The sequence below is a fragment of the Centruroides sculpturatus genome, unplaced genomic scaffold (genome assembly GCF_000671375.1).
Source record: "Centruroides sculpturatus isolate CEXI.00-Female unplaced genomic scaffold, Cexi_2.0 scaffold264, whole genome shotgun sequence".
Taxonomy (NCBI): Eukaryota; Metazoa; Arthropoda; class Arachnida; order Scorpiones; family Buthidae; genus Centruroides; species Centruroides sculpturatus.
The window spans coordinates 327,664-340,894 of record NW_019384577.1 but is presented as its reverse complement, the minus strand read 5'-3'; the positions used below and the strand labels follow the sequence as shown (position 1 = coordinate 340,894).

At 32.0% G+C, this 13,231-nt stretch overlaps 2 protein-coding genes across 2 annotated transcripts in view; one reads left to right on the top strand and one right to left on the bottom strand.

Moving 5' to 3' along the window:
• Positions 1–161: 161 nt before the first annotated feature.
• Positions 162–944, top strand: LOC111624383. The gene has a single exon (XM_023367214.1). It carries the CDS (start codon positions 162–164, stop codon positions 942–944), a length of 783 nt encoding a protein of 260 aa, XP_023222982.1.
• A 10,612-nt stretch (positions 945–11,556) lies between these two features.
• LOC111624374 (plasma membrane calcium-transporting ATPase 1-like) overlaps positions 11,557–13,231 on the bottom strand; it is a 202,995-nt gene continuing 201,320 nt past the window's right edge. Inside the window, exon 9 of the mRNA XM_023367197.1 lies at positions 11,557–11,732. Within this exon, the coding sequence (XP_023222965.1) occupies positions 11,557–11,732 (176 nt within the window). The remainder of the gene's footprint in view (positions 11,733–13,231) is intronic.

Below are 13,231 nucleotides of genomic sequence, written 5' to 3'. Positions count from 1 at the left end.
TACCTTAACCCGGAATAGTAAACCTTAACCCGGAAAATGACGGAAACATCCCAATAACATGGGACATTTATACTGACGGATCAAAGAGCGAGGAGGGAACGGGTGCCGGTTTTGTGATAATGAACTGTCAGGGCAAGGTTAAATACCAAGCCTACCTAAAGATGGCCTCCCACTGCACAAACATACAGGCAGAGCAGTGGGCCTTGTACAGAGCAATCAAATATGTCACGGATAACAACCATAGGTATAAAGGGCATACCAGATTTTATACAGATAGCCAAACAGCACTAAAAATACTCATAAACAAAAGAAGATATACCGGACTCTCGCAGGAGTTAATCACTGCGGCTAATAATCTGGGAAAGACCAGAAAGGTCATCTTCAACTGGGTACCGGGACATCAGGGAAATCCCGGAAATGAACTCGCCGACAAACTGGCGAAAAGGGCAAGCACATTGGATAAAGAACCCACATATAAAAGGCTTCCTAACACATGGCTCAAGAACCAGCTACACGTGATTGAAATCAACCAGTGGCAGCGCAACTGGGACTCCGCTGATACCGGCAGGAATACTCACGACTACATTCCATCCATTCATCTCCGCTTAAAGACCAAACATTACACTCCCGATGCCGAAACCTCTCAGATTCTAACTGGCCACGGTAATTTCGCCTCCTATCTCTGCCGTTTTGGCAAGCGGGAGACAAACACCTGTAATTGTGACGACTTCAGCGAAGGTAACAGCAACCACCTACTATTCGAATGTCCAACTTATGAACAAGAAAGGCTCTCTTTCATGGGGACCTGCCTTAAAAACGGTCTTAACTGGCCACCAAGACCGAAAGACATTTTTAACATCAAAAAAGTCTGGAACAGTCTCAAGAATTACATCAAAAATACAAAGGCACTGTGCAATAATTTTCGAACTACGACTGCGACTTAGGACTCGACATCTACTAAACCACACCAACGCCAGGCAGAGTTTAGGGCCGCCACTTTAATGAGCTCTCGGACAGTTGTTGGTACGGAACTATCTAATGGATCGGTAATTCAGCATAGTCTTCTGAAATCTGCAAGGACTATGTAGGCAGCCGTATCGACTTGTATCATCATGTAACCACCTTATTGTATATAATGAATCGCGTAAGTATAATGTAAGTGAATATTGTATATGTCAAACTATGTCTTGTATACTAGGGTGTTGTAAACGCGGCAGAATTGCCGTGTAGTTTCTATATTGTTACGCTCTTGTAAAAATGTAATGATTAATATTAAGTATGTTAGAAATTAGGTATTCTGTGTAGCACGAGATGCGAGAGCAGCATCACCACGTAGTTTTAGAAGACGCCAATTGTCATGGTGTTCTCATAATAATGCTGTTACTCTGTAAATATCACACGTTTACCATTCAAGCACTGTACGCACTTACTATGTAAAGTCAATATGTAAATATGTTATTATTATCTGTAAATTCTGCAATCGTTCTGTATTCTGTTATATTAATAAATGCGATGCGGGCGCCCATGATGCCTCCCATGCCTTCCTTCACACTTTCCTATCTCGCTTTCCCTTCACACTTCGCTCACATGCTTTTCCTTCCTTCCTCTTCCAACAGGGCCAAGTCCGTTACAAATAAATGGATAGCCCTCTCCTCCTTTGATCTAAATGTCCTAAATGAGTTGGAATATATCCAAAACATAGCAATACAGCAAGGATAACATAGAGAAAGAAAAGATGCTCTTATTATGAATTGTCAGAAACAACACCTCTCGAAGGGAGGGAATCAGCATAGGGAAAGAGTCGTGCTCAATTACATACTGTTCCTCAAAGGAACGGTTAAAAAAGTTACCAGAAATAAGAATATACAGATAGTTTACAGGCATAATCCCACTGTATACAGACTCTTAAGAAGCAATAAAGGCAGTTACGAATGCAACACGTTGGCAGGGATATACTCTATACCTTTAAAGGACCATAGATTTAACTCCAACTTGGTATACATAGGATCAATCATGAGAAACTTACACTCTACAGTGCTTGCTGCTTTTGCCAAACAACAGGATATTACGGTGTTCTGGGATCAGGCGTCAATCATCAAGGCTACTAGATCCAAGCAAGCCATGAAACATCTAGAAAAATTAGAAATTTACAAGGCACAGTTGAACACAAACTGTATCAATCATAGGGATGCTGACGGACTGTCATCAGCGTGGAAATCCTTCTATGACGAGTTGACATATTTTATATAAGCGGCAAAGTTAATTATGATAATTTTTACTGGATGTATATATTTTATTTTATTTCTTTATTTCATTTTAATTAATTTGTATAGTCTTTGCGATTATTTAAGCTTGTTATGTGTTACTGTAAATTTCTGCAACTGCTTTTTGAATTTTATTTTATGTAATTTCGAATTCTTCATTTGATTCAGAATGATAACTGAGGATGATCGCTTAAAGTGTTTGAACACATTTTAAAGATATTAAAAGTTATTTGCTGGAATGTTTAAACGTTTTGTTTTTATTTAAATATCTCTATGGCTTTCAACCATTTCAGTTGTTGTGGGTTGAGTTAGCAATAATGATCTTCGCCTCTTCTAGGTTTGCTATTATCCCCTGTTCTGATGCATATATTGCCAGGGCCATTGTGTTTCTACCGTGCTGGATGTTTGAATCGTGTTCTTTCAATCTCACTTTTAATGAATGTTTTGTGGAACCGATATACAGTAGAGCGTCGTTTATCCGAAAGCTGGTTATCCGAAAGCATTCCAGTCGGCAATTTTAAATTTTCGCTAGTGCTGTGGCGCTGCAATTTTCGGCTATTTCTCAAGCTACTCAAATACTTTACGTTTCTGATACTAAATTATCATCTGAAGTATAATTTTTTATTGTTTTTATATTTTTCAATAAATTTATTTTGTTTGTACAAAATAAAAAAAATAATTTTTAACGATACAATAGTCTTCATTAGGCTTAACATCGACGAAAATTCAACGCGAAGTGACACGCAATGGAGAGAAATTTCAATATGGGATAAATTAATATATTTTTTCGTACATGATTCGTTATCCGAAAAATAAGTTATCCGAACCACCCCAGTCCCCAATTGATTCGGATAAACGACGCTCTACTGTATGTTAGTTGTCTACCGTATCGATTGTCTTCTAGCAGTACTGTGTGTACTCCTGGTAACCTTTTTAGGGTTTGGAAGATCCTTGCCATTACTTAGTACCCTGAAGACTGTGACATCTTTTGTATGCGATATTTATTCCTCTTCTTTTGGCTATCATGTTATATATTGATTTCAGTGTTGGATTATATGTGATAGGTATCCTCTCTTTTTCTTCATCAGGTATATTTAAGGTGTAACGAATAAAGTTATCACTTCCAAGTAAAGCTAAAGAAAACCATAAGATAAATAAAAAACAACATCTCCTCTCTGACCAGAGCAGATAAGGATAAATTGTTAGTAATCATGAAGCGGGATACATATGAAAAGAACTTAAAGGAGTACATTAGCATGACCCAATGTACAGAAGTGCAGGAGATCTATATCAATAAATTACAATCAAAGGTCAAATGTTTTGCTAACACAAAACTAGCGAAAAAAATGAATATGAGAAACATAATAGTGGATGCACCTGAAATACCATGGTTATTTGCATTCTCAAAAACACATAAAAAAGCACAACTCAGACCAGTGGTGGACAAAACCAAGACCCCCCACTCATATTTTAGAAAATATCACACACAAATTACTCATCCCACACTTACAGGAATACCAATTCAATACATCTAACCCAACAGAACTTATAGAACAACTGAAGATGATAGCACATCCAGCTTATGCTACAGTCTTAGACTTGCGAACGTTATAGCCTTTGACAGAACTACCACCATGTTTCTGTGAACTCAGGGACTACCTATTTTCGATAATTGAAGAGACCACAATGCACCAGCAGATTCTTGAACTAGCACATTTATTATGCTAGAGCTCTCCCTTCCAATTTAATGGGATCACTTACATGAAAGGTAAAGGAGTCCCCCATTCGTATTTTAGAAACTATCATGCACAACTTACTAATCTCACATCTGGAAGGATAACAATTCAATACATCCAACCCAGAGAACTTATAGAATAAAGGAGCCCGATGGGCAGTCAAGTATCGGGCGATTTATGTGAAATGGTGATCAGAAAACTAGAAAACAACATTCTACCACATTTCTTACCCAATATCTTATTGTATAAACGTTATATTGACGACATCAACATATTTTGGAGGGTGGAACTGGACCTAAAACTCTTCCTAGAAGCCATGAACAACATAGTACTTCAAAGGGGCATTTCTTGGACATTGATATCAACTTCGAAGGAATGAATATAATTACATCTGTATACCAGAAACCCAGTACCTTCCCCATATATATACCAAGAGATTCATGTAATCCTTTCCTATATAAAGTGGCAGCATTCCAAGCATTTGTGAGAACAGCTCACACACACACTCCTCGACGCAACAAGCTCTTACAAAGGAACTCCAACATATAAAAAATATTGCAGTAACCCATGGATACAACAAAAATCTCATCGAAACTTTGCCTAAAAAACATGAGCTTACCCAAGAAACATCCAATGTTCACACAGGGCCACCCTTGAATATACCTGACAAAGAAAAAGAGAGGATATCTATCACATATAATCCGACACTGAAATCAATATATAACATGATAACCAAAAGAAGAGGAATAAATATTGCATAAAAAAGATGTCAAACAGTCTTCAGGATACTAAGTAATGGTAAGGATCCTCCAAACCCTGAAAGGTTACCAGGAGTATACACAGTACTGCTAGAAGACAACCGATACAGTAGACAACTAACATATATCGGTTCCACAAAACATTCATTAAAAGTGAGATTGAAAGAACATGATTCAGACATACAGCATGGTAGAAACACAATGGCCCTAGCAACATACGTGTCAGAACAGGGGATAATAGCAAATCTATAAGAGGTAAAGATCATTATTACTAATTCCAACCCACAACAACTGAAATGGTTGGAAACCATAGAGATATTTAAAGCAGAAATAAATAGTACATGTATTAATTATAAGAATGAAATGACCCTATTCATAGCATGGCAGATATTGCTGGATAAGGACCTATAAAGGAGATTTCACAAAGCAGTGTATACAAAGCATGTGCAATAAAACTGTATTATTATGGAATATTTGCACATGACAATATTCAGAAGAAATTCGTACATAAAGTGTATTCGAACAGTAACAGCCTGTTCGATAAAGCCTGAGGAAGAGCCCAGGAGGTCATTCGAAAATGTTTGCGACTATAAAAAAGGAACCACTCCAGTTAACAGGTTTGAAGAGTAGATATAGTTACAATATACATTTTTTCTATCTGCAATTTCTCATCATTGTGACACTGTTTATTTTATACCTTCTTTTGGTAATAATTTCTGTTACATTCACATACCTTACTAAACATCCAGGTTAGGTTCCACATCACTATCACATTACAAATATCTTAAAAAACAAAACATTTTTTCTTTCTTGCCTGCCAACAGCCTATAAATATTTATGGTATAATTTATTAAGTACATAATAGCACTAGGCTGGAAAAAAAGCCCAGAAAATCCTCTGAAGAGTAAGGCAAATGATGAAAATAATAAAGTTTAATATAATTGAAAGTACCACATTAGCAAAAAATTCTTCAAGCAAGGATAACTGTACTAAAGAAAATGTTTTTTGCTTGTTTGAAGTAATTTTTGGACCAAAAATTATGTACTGGTATATTACATTATTTACATTTACTAATTATATACAATTAATATTCTGTAGTCTGATGGTAAGGTTTCATTTTGTTTACCTACAACAGTAAAACCTCCCTCTCTTACTAACAAAGCAGAAATTCAAGATGCCATTATTATTCTAATTTATTTGCTTTATGTTTTTAAACAGTATATTGAAGAAATCCATTTTATATTAAGGTAACATTTGGGTACTTATTAAATCACTGCATAGTGTGTCATGAGAGCTCACACATTGCCTATGAAACTATTATTCAACTTACCATCCTTCTCCTAGGAGAAGGATGGTAAGTAGAATTATTTTTACTTATTACTAACTGAATAACAATTTAATGATTTAATGTTATAAAATTTAAAAAAGTGCTTAGTTAAGTTTTTAGAGTACTCATTTTGCTTAATTTTGAAATGAATTTTGCTATTAATTTTTTCAAATAGTGTGCTTTAATGTAAATAAATTAATATAAAAGTACTTGATTGTAAGATTTAAGAAATTCATTTGTTAAAATATATGTAACTATAGATGCCAAATACTAATACAAAAAGCTAAGTCACAAAACTGTCTATTGCATTACAAAACAATATTTATTTCTTAGGTACTTTTGCCAGTATATAACTGATCTCTACAAGCAATATCGTTCGTAAAGAACAAAATTGCCTGAAGAGGATATATGAAGAGTAAATAACCATGAGCCTGTAGCCTTATTGTTATAATTATCAGACTTATCACATCTTTTTGATTTCTTTAATTAACAATTAATATCCTAGAATGCATTTCAACTTTTTTCATAACTCTCTTCAGCAGGTTACATACACACATTTTAACAATATGTTGTTATAATTAAAATACACAGAGAAAAAACTAATAAAATAATGAAATACAATACACAGATAAACCAACATTTATATTACTATATAACCACTATATAAAACATTATAACAATAATATAACAATAAAACAAATCGCGTAACATCGCGCCCCAGAGAAGGCAACGGGAAACCACTCTGGGTACTAACCTTCCCTAGTAACACCTTGGCGTATTATTAACTACTTACTAATCTGTGCCGGGTGTCGCCGACGTCAGAAATCTGATATGGCACCAAGAAGAAGAAGAAGAACAATAATTATAAAAGATCTTAATAAAACTGATGTTAATTTACCAAACACTGTAACCATACTTAAAGTTAATTCTCTACCTTACATATACTGTTGTATGATAAACAGTATATGTTCTTGATAGTTCTTGACAGTTTCAGTACAGTTCTTGATAGTTTTCATTTTGGTATGTTTTTTATCTTCTTTTTCAAGTCCATTACACCACAAAACAAATTTTCAATTTTTCTGCCCTCAGCTATTGTGCTGTAATAAAGAGCTGTTTTTGCTGAATGTAAGGTCACTTGCATTTCTTGGCTCTAGCACATAACGAAAGCTGAAGAACAGTGAGACTGAGGCTTTTCCACAGCATTTAGCAGTGCTGCTGAGCAGCATCTTAACTGGACAGCCAATCTAAACCCCTTCTAGCACTGAAACAATGAATTTGAAGAACTATGTTTATAGAACATTTTTGGATCCCCTAGACCTTTAGAACATACTGCATATTTTCAATAATTAACAGAGAGATAACTTCACACCAAATGAGATTGAAAAGTAATAATAATAAAGAACCTCATTCAACATATAGTCTTTTTTTTGTTTCCAGTATTGTTTAATGATAAATGTTTAAAGACAAATGTTTTCAATCTAGGCAAGATCTTCCTCAGATCTACATAAAATGAAATGCATTTTGGAATGTTAACAAATTTTGAAGAAGAAAAAAAAAAAAAAACCTTTCAAATTCATAAAATACAAAAACTTGTACAGTATTTTTGTAACCAGAGAAAAAATACAAGAAAAAGTATAAAAATAAACATTAAAAATCGATGTATCCAGTATATTATCAAGATGACGCAATCCCTTTATGTGTTTTCATTAAACATTTGTTTATCATTAAACAGTACTGGAAAACAAAAGGTTATGTTGAACGAGGTTTTTTATTTGTAATAATTAATTCACATTGTTATACTTTATCTATTTACAACATTATATTAAATAAACTATTAATTTCAAATAGCTTGACTTACAAGTACTAATATCTCAAAAATAAAACAAGAGTTTGTTTCACATTTATTTATATTATAACTTTTGAACAGATTTTTCAGCTTAGAAAAACATTTTATTTCTAATTTCTAAATACAAAATTAGCAAGTCTAATTTACAAATACACAGATATACAAAATAAGAAAAACAGTTTAGGTATATAATTTTGCTACCAGTTATTTTTATATTTCTTCTATGTATTTAGAAAACAAACATTCAATGCATCACTTTTTTCACATAACTAAATTCTTTAGCATATTGTCCAGAATAATTTTTTGTAATTATATTTATTTATTTATATTTTTTCACATTTAATGAGTTTTTATTCCATTAATATTTACCATAATGATGATTACTTTTAGAAAAAACATCCATCACTATCAATTGTTATGCACACAATTTTTTTCTTTTTTTGTTTTAAACTTTCTCTGTTGAAACAAGAGTATCCCAGTATCTTCCTAGGAAATCTCTAGCTGCCATTTTTTTATGTTTGATATGATGATATAATTACAGTAGAGCGTTGTTTATCCGAAAGTCAATTATCCAAAACGTCAATTATCTGAAAGAATTCCAGTCAGCAAATTTAAATTTTCGCCAGTGCTGTGGTGCTGCAATCTTTGACTATGTCTTGGGCTACTCAAATATTTTACGTTTTTGATACTAAATTAACTTCTGAAGTATAATTTTTTATTCTTTTTATATTTTTCAATATATTTATTTTGTTTGTACAAAATAAAAAAATAATTTTTAATGATACAATAGTCATTAGGCTTAACATCGACGAAAATTCAACATGAAGCGACATGCAACAGAGAAAAATTTCAACATGCGATAGGTTAATATATTTTTTCGTACATAATCGGTTATCCGAAATATTGATTTTCCGAACAACCCCAGTCCCCAATTGATTCGGATAAACGATGCTCTACTGTATTGTAAAAAAAAATAAATTTAAAATGGAAAAAATAAAATTTAGAAAGTGAATAAAAAACAAAAAAGTATTAAATTATTTGTTTGTTTCAAAATATGTGTTATAAGCATAAAAATGTTTAAGAGCAAGATGACAAATGTGAAGTTCTCCATTTTTGGAATTCCATACCAAAATGTTAAAAACAGAAAAATATTGATCAGTGAAATGAACAAAACTTAGTACCATATTCAGATAAAAGAATCTCAATCTGTTTTTGAAAAAGTTAAAAATAAGGATTTATAATAAATATTTTTGGTATATCATTTGGCCAAACAGTAGACCAAAATGTTCCTGATTTATGTTCCTAAAAAATGTATTATAGACCATCTTGTATCTAAATTATCTGAAACTTTAAAATTTAATAAGTTATGTCTTTATTTAAAAGTAGTATACTAAATTACTGATGTATACTAAATAACCAAATATAGTACATCATTAATTGTTCAAGTGATAAAATATTAGAGATTTTAAAATTTTAACAAGAATTTTTTTAAATTTCTAGTTTCAATTGACTTATTTGGTTCATTTTCGAATAGAAAGGTGTTAAATATTTAATATAAATGTTGATGAGATTAACATTGGGTTTTGAAATACAGTTGAACTGCCTTAAAATAAACACTGATAAAGCATATTTTGCCATTGCCCCAGCAAAACACCAGTCACAGCATTAATTTTCACACAATAAAGCAAACAGAAATTTTACTAGTATTCATTAAACTGAACTGTGCATAGCTTGTAAAAAATCCTGTAAACCCACTTTTCAGTTTTAGGATGTTATATCAGAATGATGAAGCTCATGCTCTACCAGATCTAAATGACAGAGGCACATACTGAAAACTATAATAAAATGCTTCTAAATATCACTTATGGTAGCTATGCTACCATAAGTGATATTTAGAAGCATTCTATTATTACCTATATTTTATTACATTCTATTAATGTATGTCTCTTTAATCTGAATGACTATTAAGTTCAGTAGAATATCATTACAGCTTTCAGGTTAGACACTTCTTTTATTAGACACATTTTCCTTAAAAATGTTTTTAATATTACTGTACTGCATGTAATTAACCCGTAAAACAGTTATTATAATTACAGTTACTCCAATGTTATGTTATAGAAAATACACATTCTTTAAAAGATGTACTTATGTTAAAAGTGGGGTTTCTTTATGAATGTGTGAAAAGTGTATTTTTGGTGTTTTTAATAACTGTATTGCATTCCAACATTACCAGTTATACACCGTGGTTTTAGAAGACAGAACCATAGGTATCATATAAGTGTGACAATTTTAATATTGCACTAAAGGGGGCTTAGCCTTTATATAAGACTAAAATGCATATGAGAAAACAATAAAAGAAGTGTCTAACCTAAAAGCTGTAATGACAGTCTACCAAACTTAACAGTCATTCGGATTAGAGAGACATACATTCATAGAATATACAGGTAACCCCCGTATAACACGGCACTTCTATAGCACGAATTCACTCTAACACGGTTCGGAAATTGGGAACATCCCCCGTATAACACTGTGCTTTTATAGCATGGGTTCACTCTAACACAATTCAAGAATTGGGTAAAACCTCATACAACATAAAATGTAATAAAGAGTGCGTTCTTTTATACCTCTGCGTAACATCGCGCAAGCATTCTAATTTTTTCTTGGCTACTTTGAATGCTCTTTCAACAAATAATCGATTTAATGGTTAAATTTTACAATTGGGATCCTTCTTTTGCCTCTAAAACTTCATTTTAAAATTATAAATTCTTCCATCACGATACTATTGATACTGCGGGTGCCGCCATCTTTCTGCCTACAAACAGCAGCGTACCCCCGTTGCAGGGTGACCGCTATTAACGAACGCACCCAAAAACTATTACCAGTTGACGATGCTCATGCTGAGATCATCATATAGGATGAATAATCCTCTAATAAAATATTTACTTAAATAATAAATAAGTATTTTACCTGTGAAAAAAATGAATAATAAATCTGATTTAAATAAAGATTTAACAGCATGTTTTTTAATTTTTGGAACCTAACCCCCCCTTTTCGCACTAGTTCTTTTTTCATATAACACAAATTCACATAACATGGCAATTTTTTGGAACGTAACTCCTGTGTTATACGGGGGTTACCTGTAATAAGATGATATAAAATTTTCAATCATCTTTTGTTTAGTTTTATTCCATCTATTATTTTAATTCACTTCATCATTCTATTTTGTTGTTTTTTGTTTAAACACCATGTTCTCATATATTCAAGCAATATTTCAAAATAAAAAATGTGTATTCCATAAAAATTTTCTAGAACGTATTTTAAGTTCATTCCACTTTTATGTAGAATGTTTTTATTCAAATATTGTTTAGCTAGAGAAGCCTAAAATAAAGTGAGTAGAAGTACATTTTATATTAAAAAAGTTTATAAAGTTGTTTCTGTGTCTTATTTTATTATATATATTACATTAAACAGTAAATCATAAAATAAAATTGAGAATTAATTTCTTTAAAGATTGATGATCTATTTTATTAAGTTTAAAACATTTGTGTTCTAGTTTTAATAAACATTTCTCAGCAGCAAAAAATGTTACTGTTACTTCATTAAATACATAACTTCTTTTTTTAATTTAAATTGAAATAATTTTTAAAGCTTTATTGTATTTCCTACCTTTTTTCCTTTTCTTTTTTTGAGCTTCATCCTCTGTCCTTGCAGCACCAAGCAAAGTGAAAATGATGCCAGCTTGGGAATTAATACCTACAGCAGTGACAAGCATTTTACCACTGCCTTCCATTATATGAGTCCCTATATGAAAAAAATAAATATTGTTTATATAAATTTGACAATTCTGCATTTAACTATGAAAACAAACTATGAGTGCATATATGTTATGTATAATAAGAATTCTATATAAAATACAAACAATATGTTGTTCTTCATTCTGAATAAAAACTCCTGGAACTAAAAATTTTATCATCAAAACCTAAACTTTGACAACACGAATCTTGGTTCCAAACTGGCCATTTATTTTTTCTCCATAAGAATTATTTGTTCTTGATTTAATATTACTATAGATAAGTAGGAATAACAGAAAACAGTTTCTTTGTGATGAAATATTCCAATTATACTAATTTACTTTTATAATGTAAGAAGCTACATTAGTAAGATAAATTAGTGTATAATGATTAATTAATTTCAACTTGAAAATACAAAACACAGCTTCACACTGTAAATAAATCTGGACTTCTAAAGCATCAAAGTTGTTTTGTATGTATTAAACTAAAAAAATAACCAAAATTATAAAAATTTTATAGTATTATTTTAAAAGCCATTTTTTGAAAAATCATCTTATTTATATTAAATATATATTAAAAAAGTTTATAAAGTTGTTTCTGTGTAAATGCATAAAGTTTTATGTCGTCCATGTGACAGATGCGACAGTGTAAACTGTGTTGTTTTTCCATGTCTGATATTTAATATTTATATTTTTTTTATTGCAATAAAATATTCACGAATTACATCGGAATAAAAAATACCCCGTCCCGTAACCCACAAGAAAGAAGGTACCTATTTCCCTCTTTACTGTATTAGTTGCACTTTACATGCAGATAGTTCCTCTTCTCAACAAGTTTCCAAATGAGCTTTGAATACAAGTCTCAAAAGCTGTATTAGGTAAATCCTGATTAACTAATGAACGATGTATATCTGATGATTGCTGTGGATTTGAAGATAGCTGTATGCCTTGAAATTGCTGTATAGGCCTCAAAGATAGCATCTCCAAGCACTTTATTGAGTATAAACGGTGTGTGTATAGCTGCCTGTTTCTGAAGGATACTAATATCAATGTTGAATTCTAATTGATTTATGTATTTCTTTATGTTTTCGCTACTATTCCTGTTGCTCCTATTACTATTGGAACAACAGTTGTCTGTGTATTCCACAGGTGGTTAACTTCCAATTTCAGAAAATGATATTTACTCAATTTTTCAATTTCTTTAGCACCAATGTTATAATCTGATGGTACAGTTATATCTATTAAAAATGTTTTATTACGATTTTTATCAACATAAATTAAATCTGGTCTATTGTGAGATACAGTGACATCAGTTTGGACAGGCATTTCCCATAGTATCTTGGCCGAACTATTTTCCTTAACTTGTGGCTGGAGTAATATTTCCATCCACTATTGGTCAGCAACTTCTATTTTATGTTTTCGGGCCAGGCACCAGTAGACGTACTGGACAAGGTTATTATGACGTCTTACATAACTAGTCCCCGCCAGTTTTTCACATCCTGATATAATA

What these genes read in the sequence shown, in the direction of transcription:
- LOC111624383 (XM_023367214.1), top strand. Translation starts at nt 162, where the DNA reads ATGGCCTCCCACTGCACAAACATACAGGCAGAGCAGTGGGCCTTGTAC.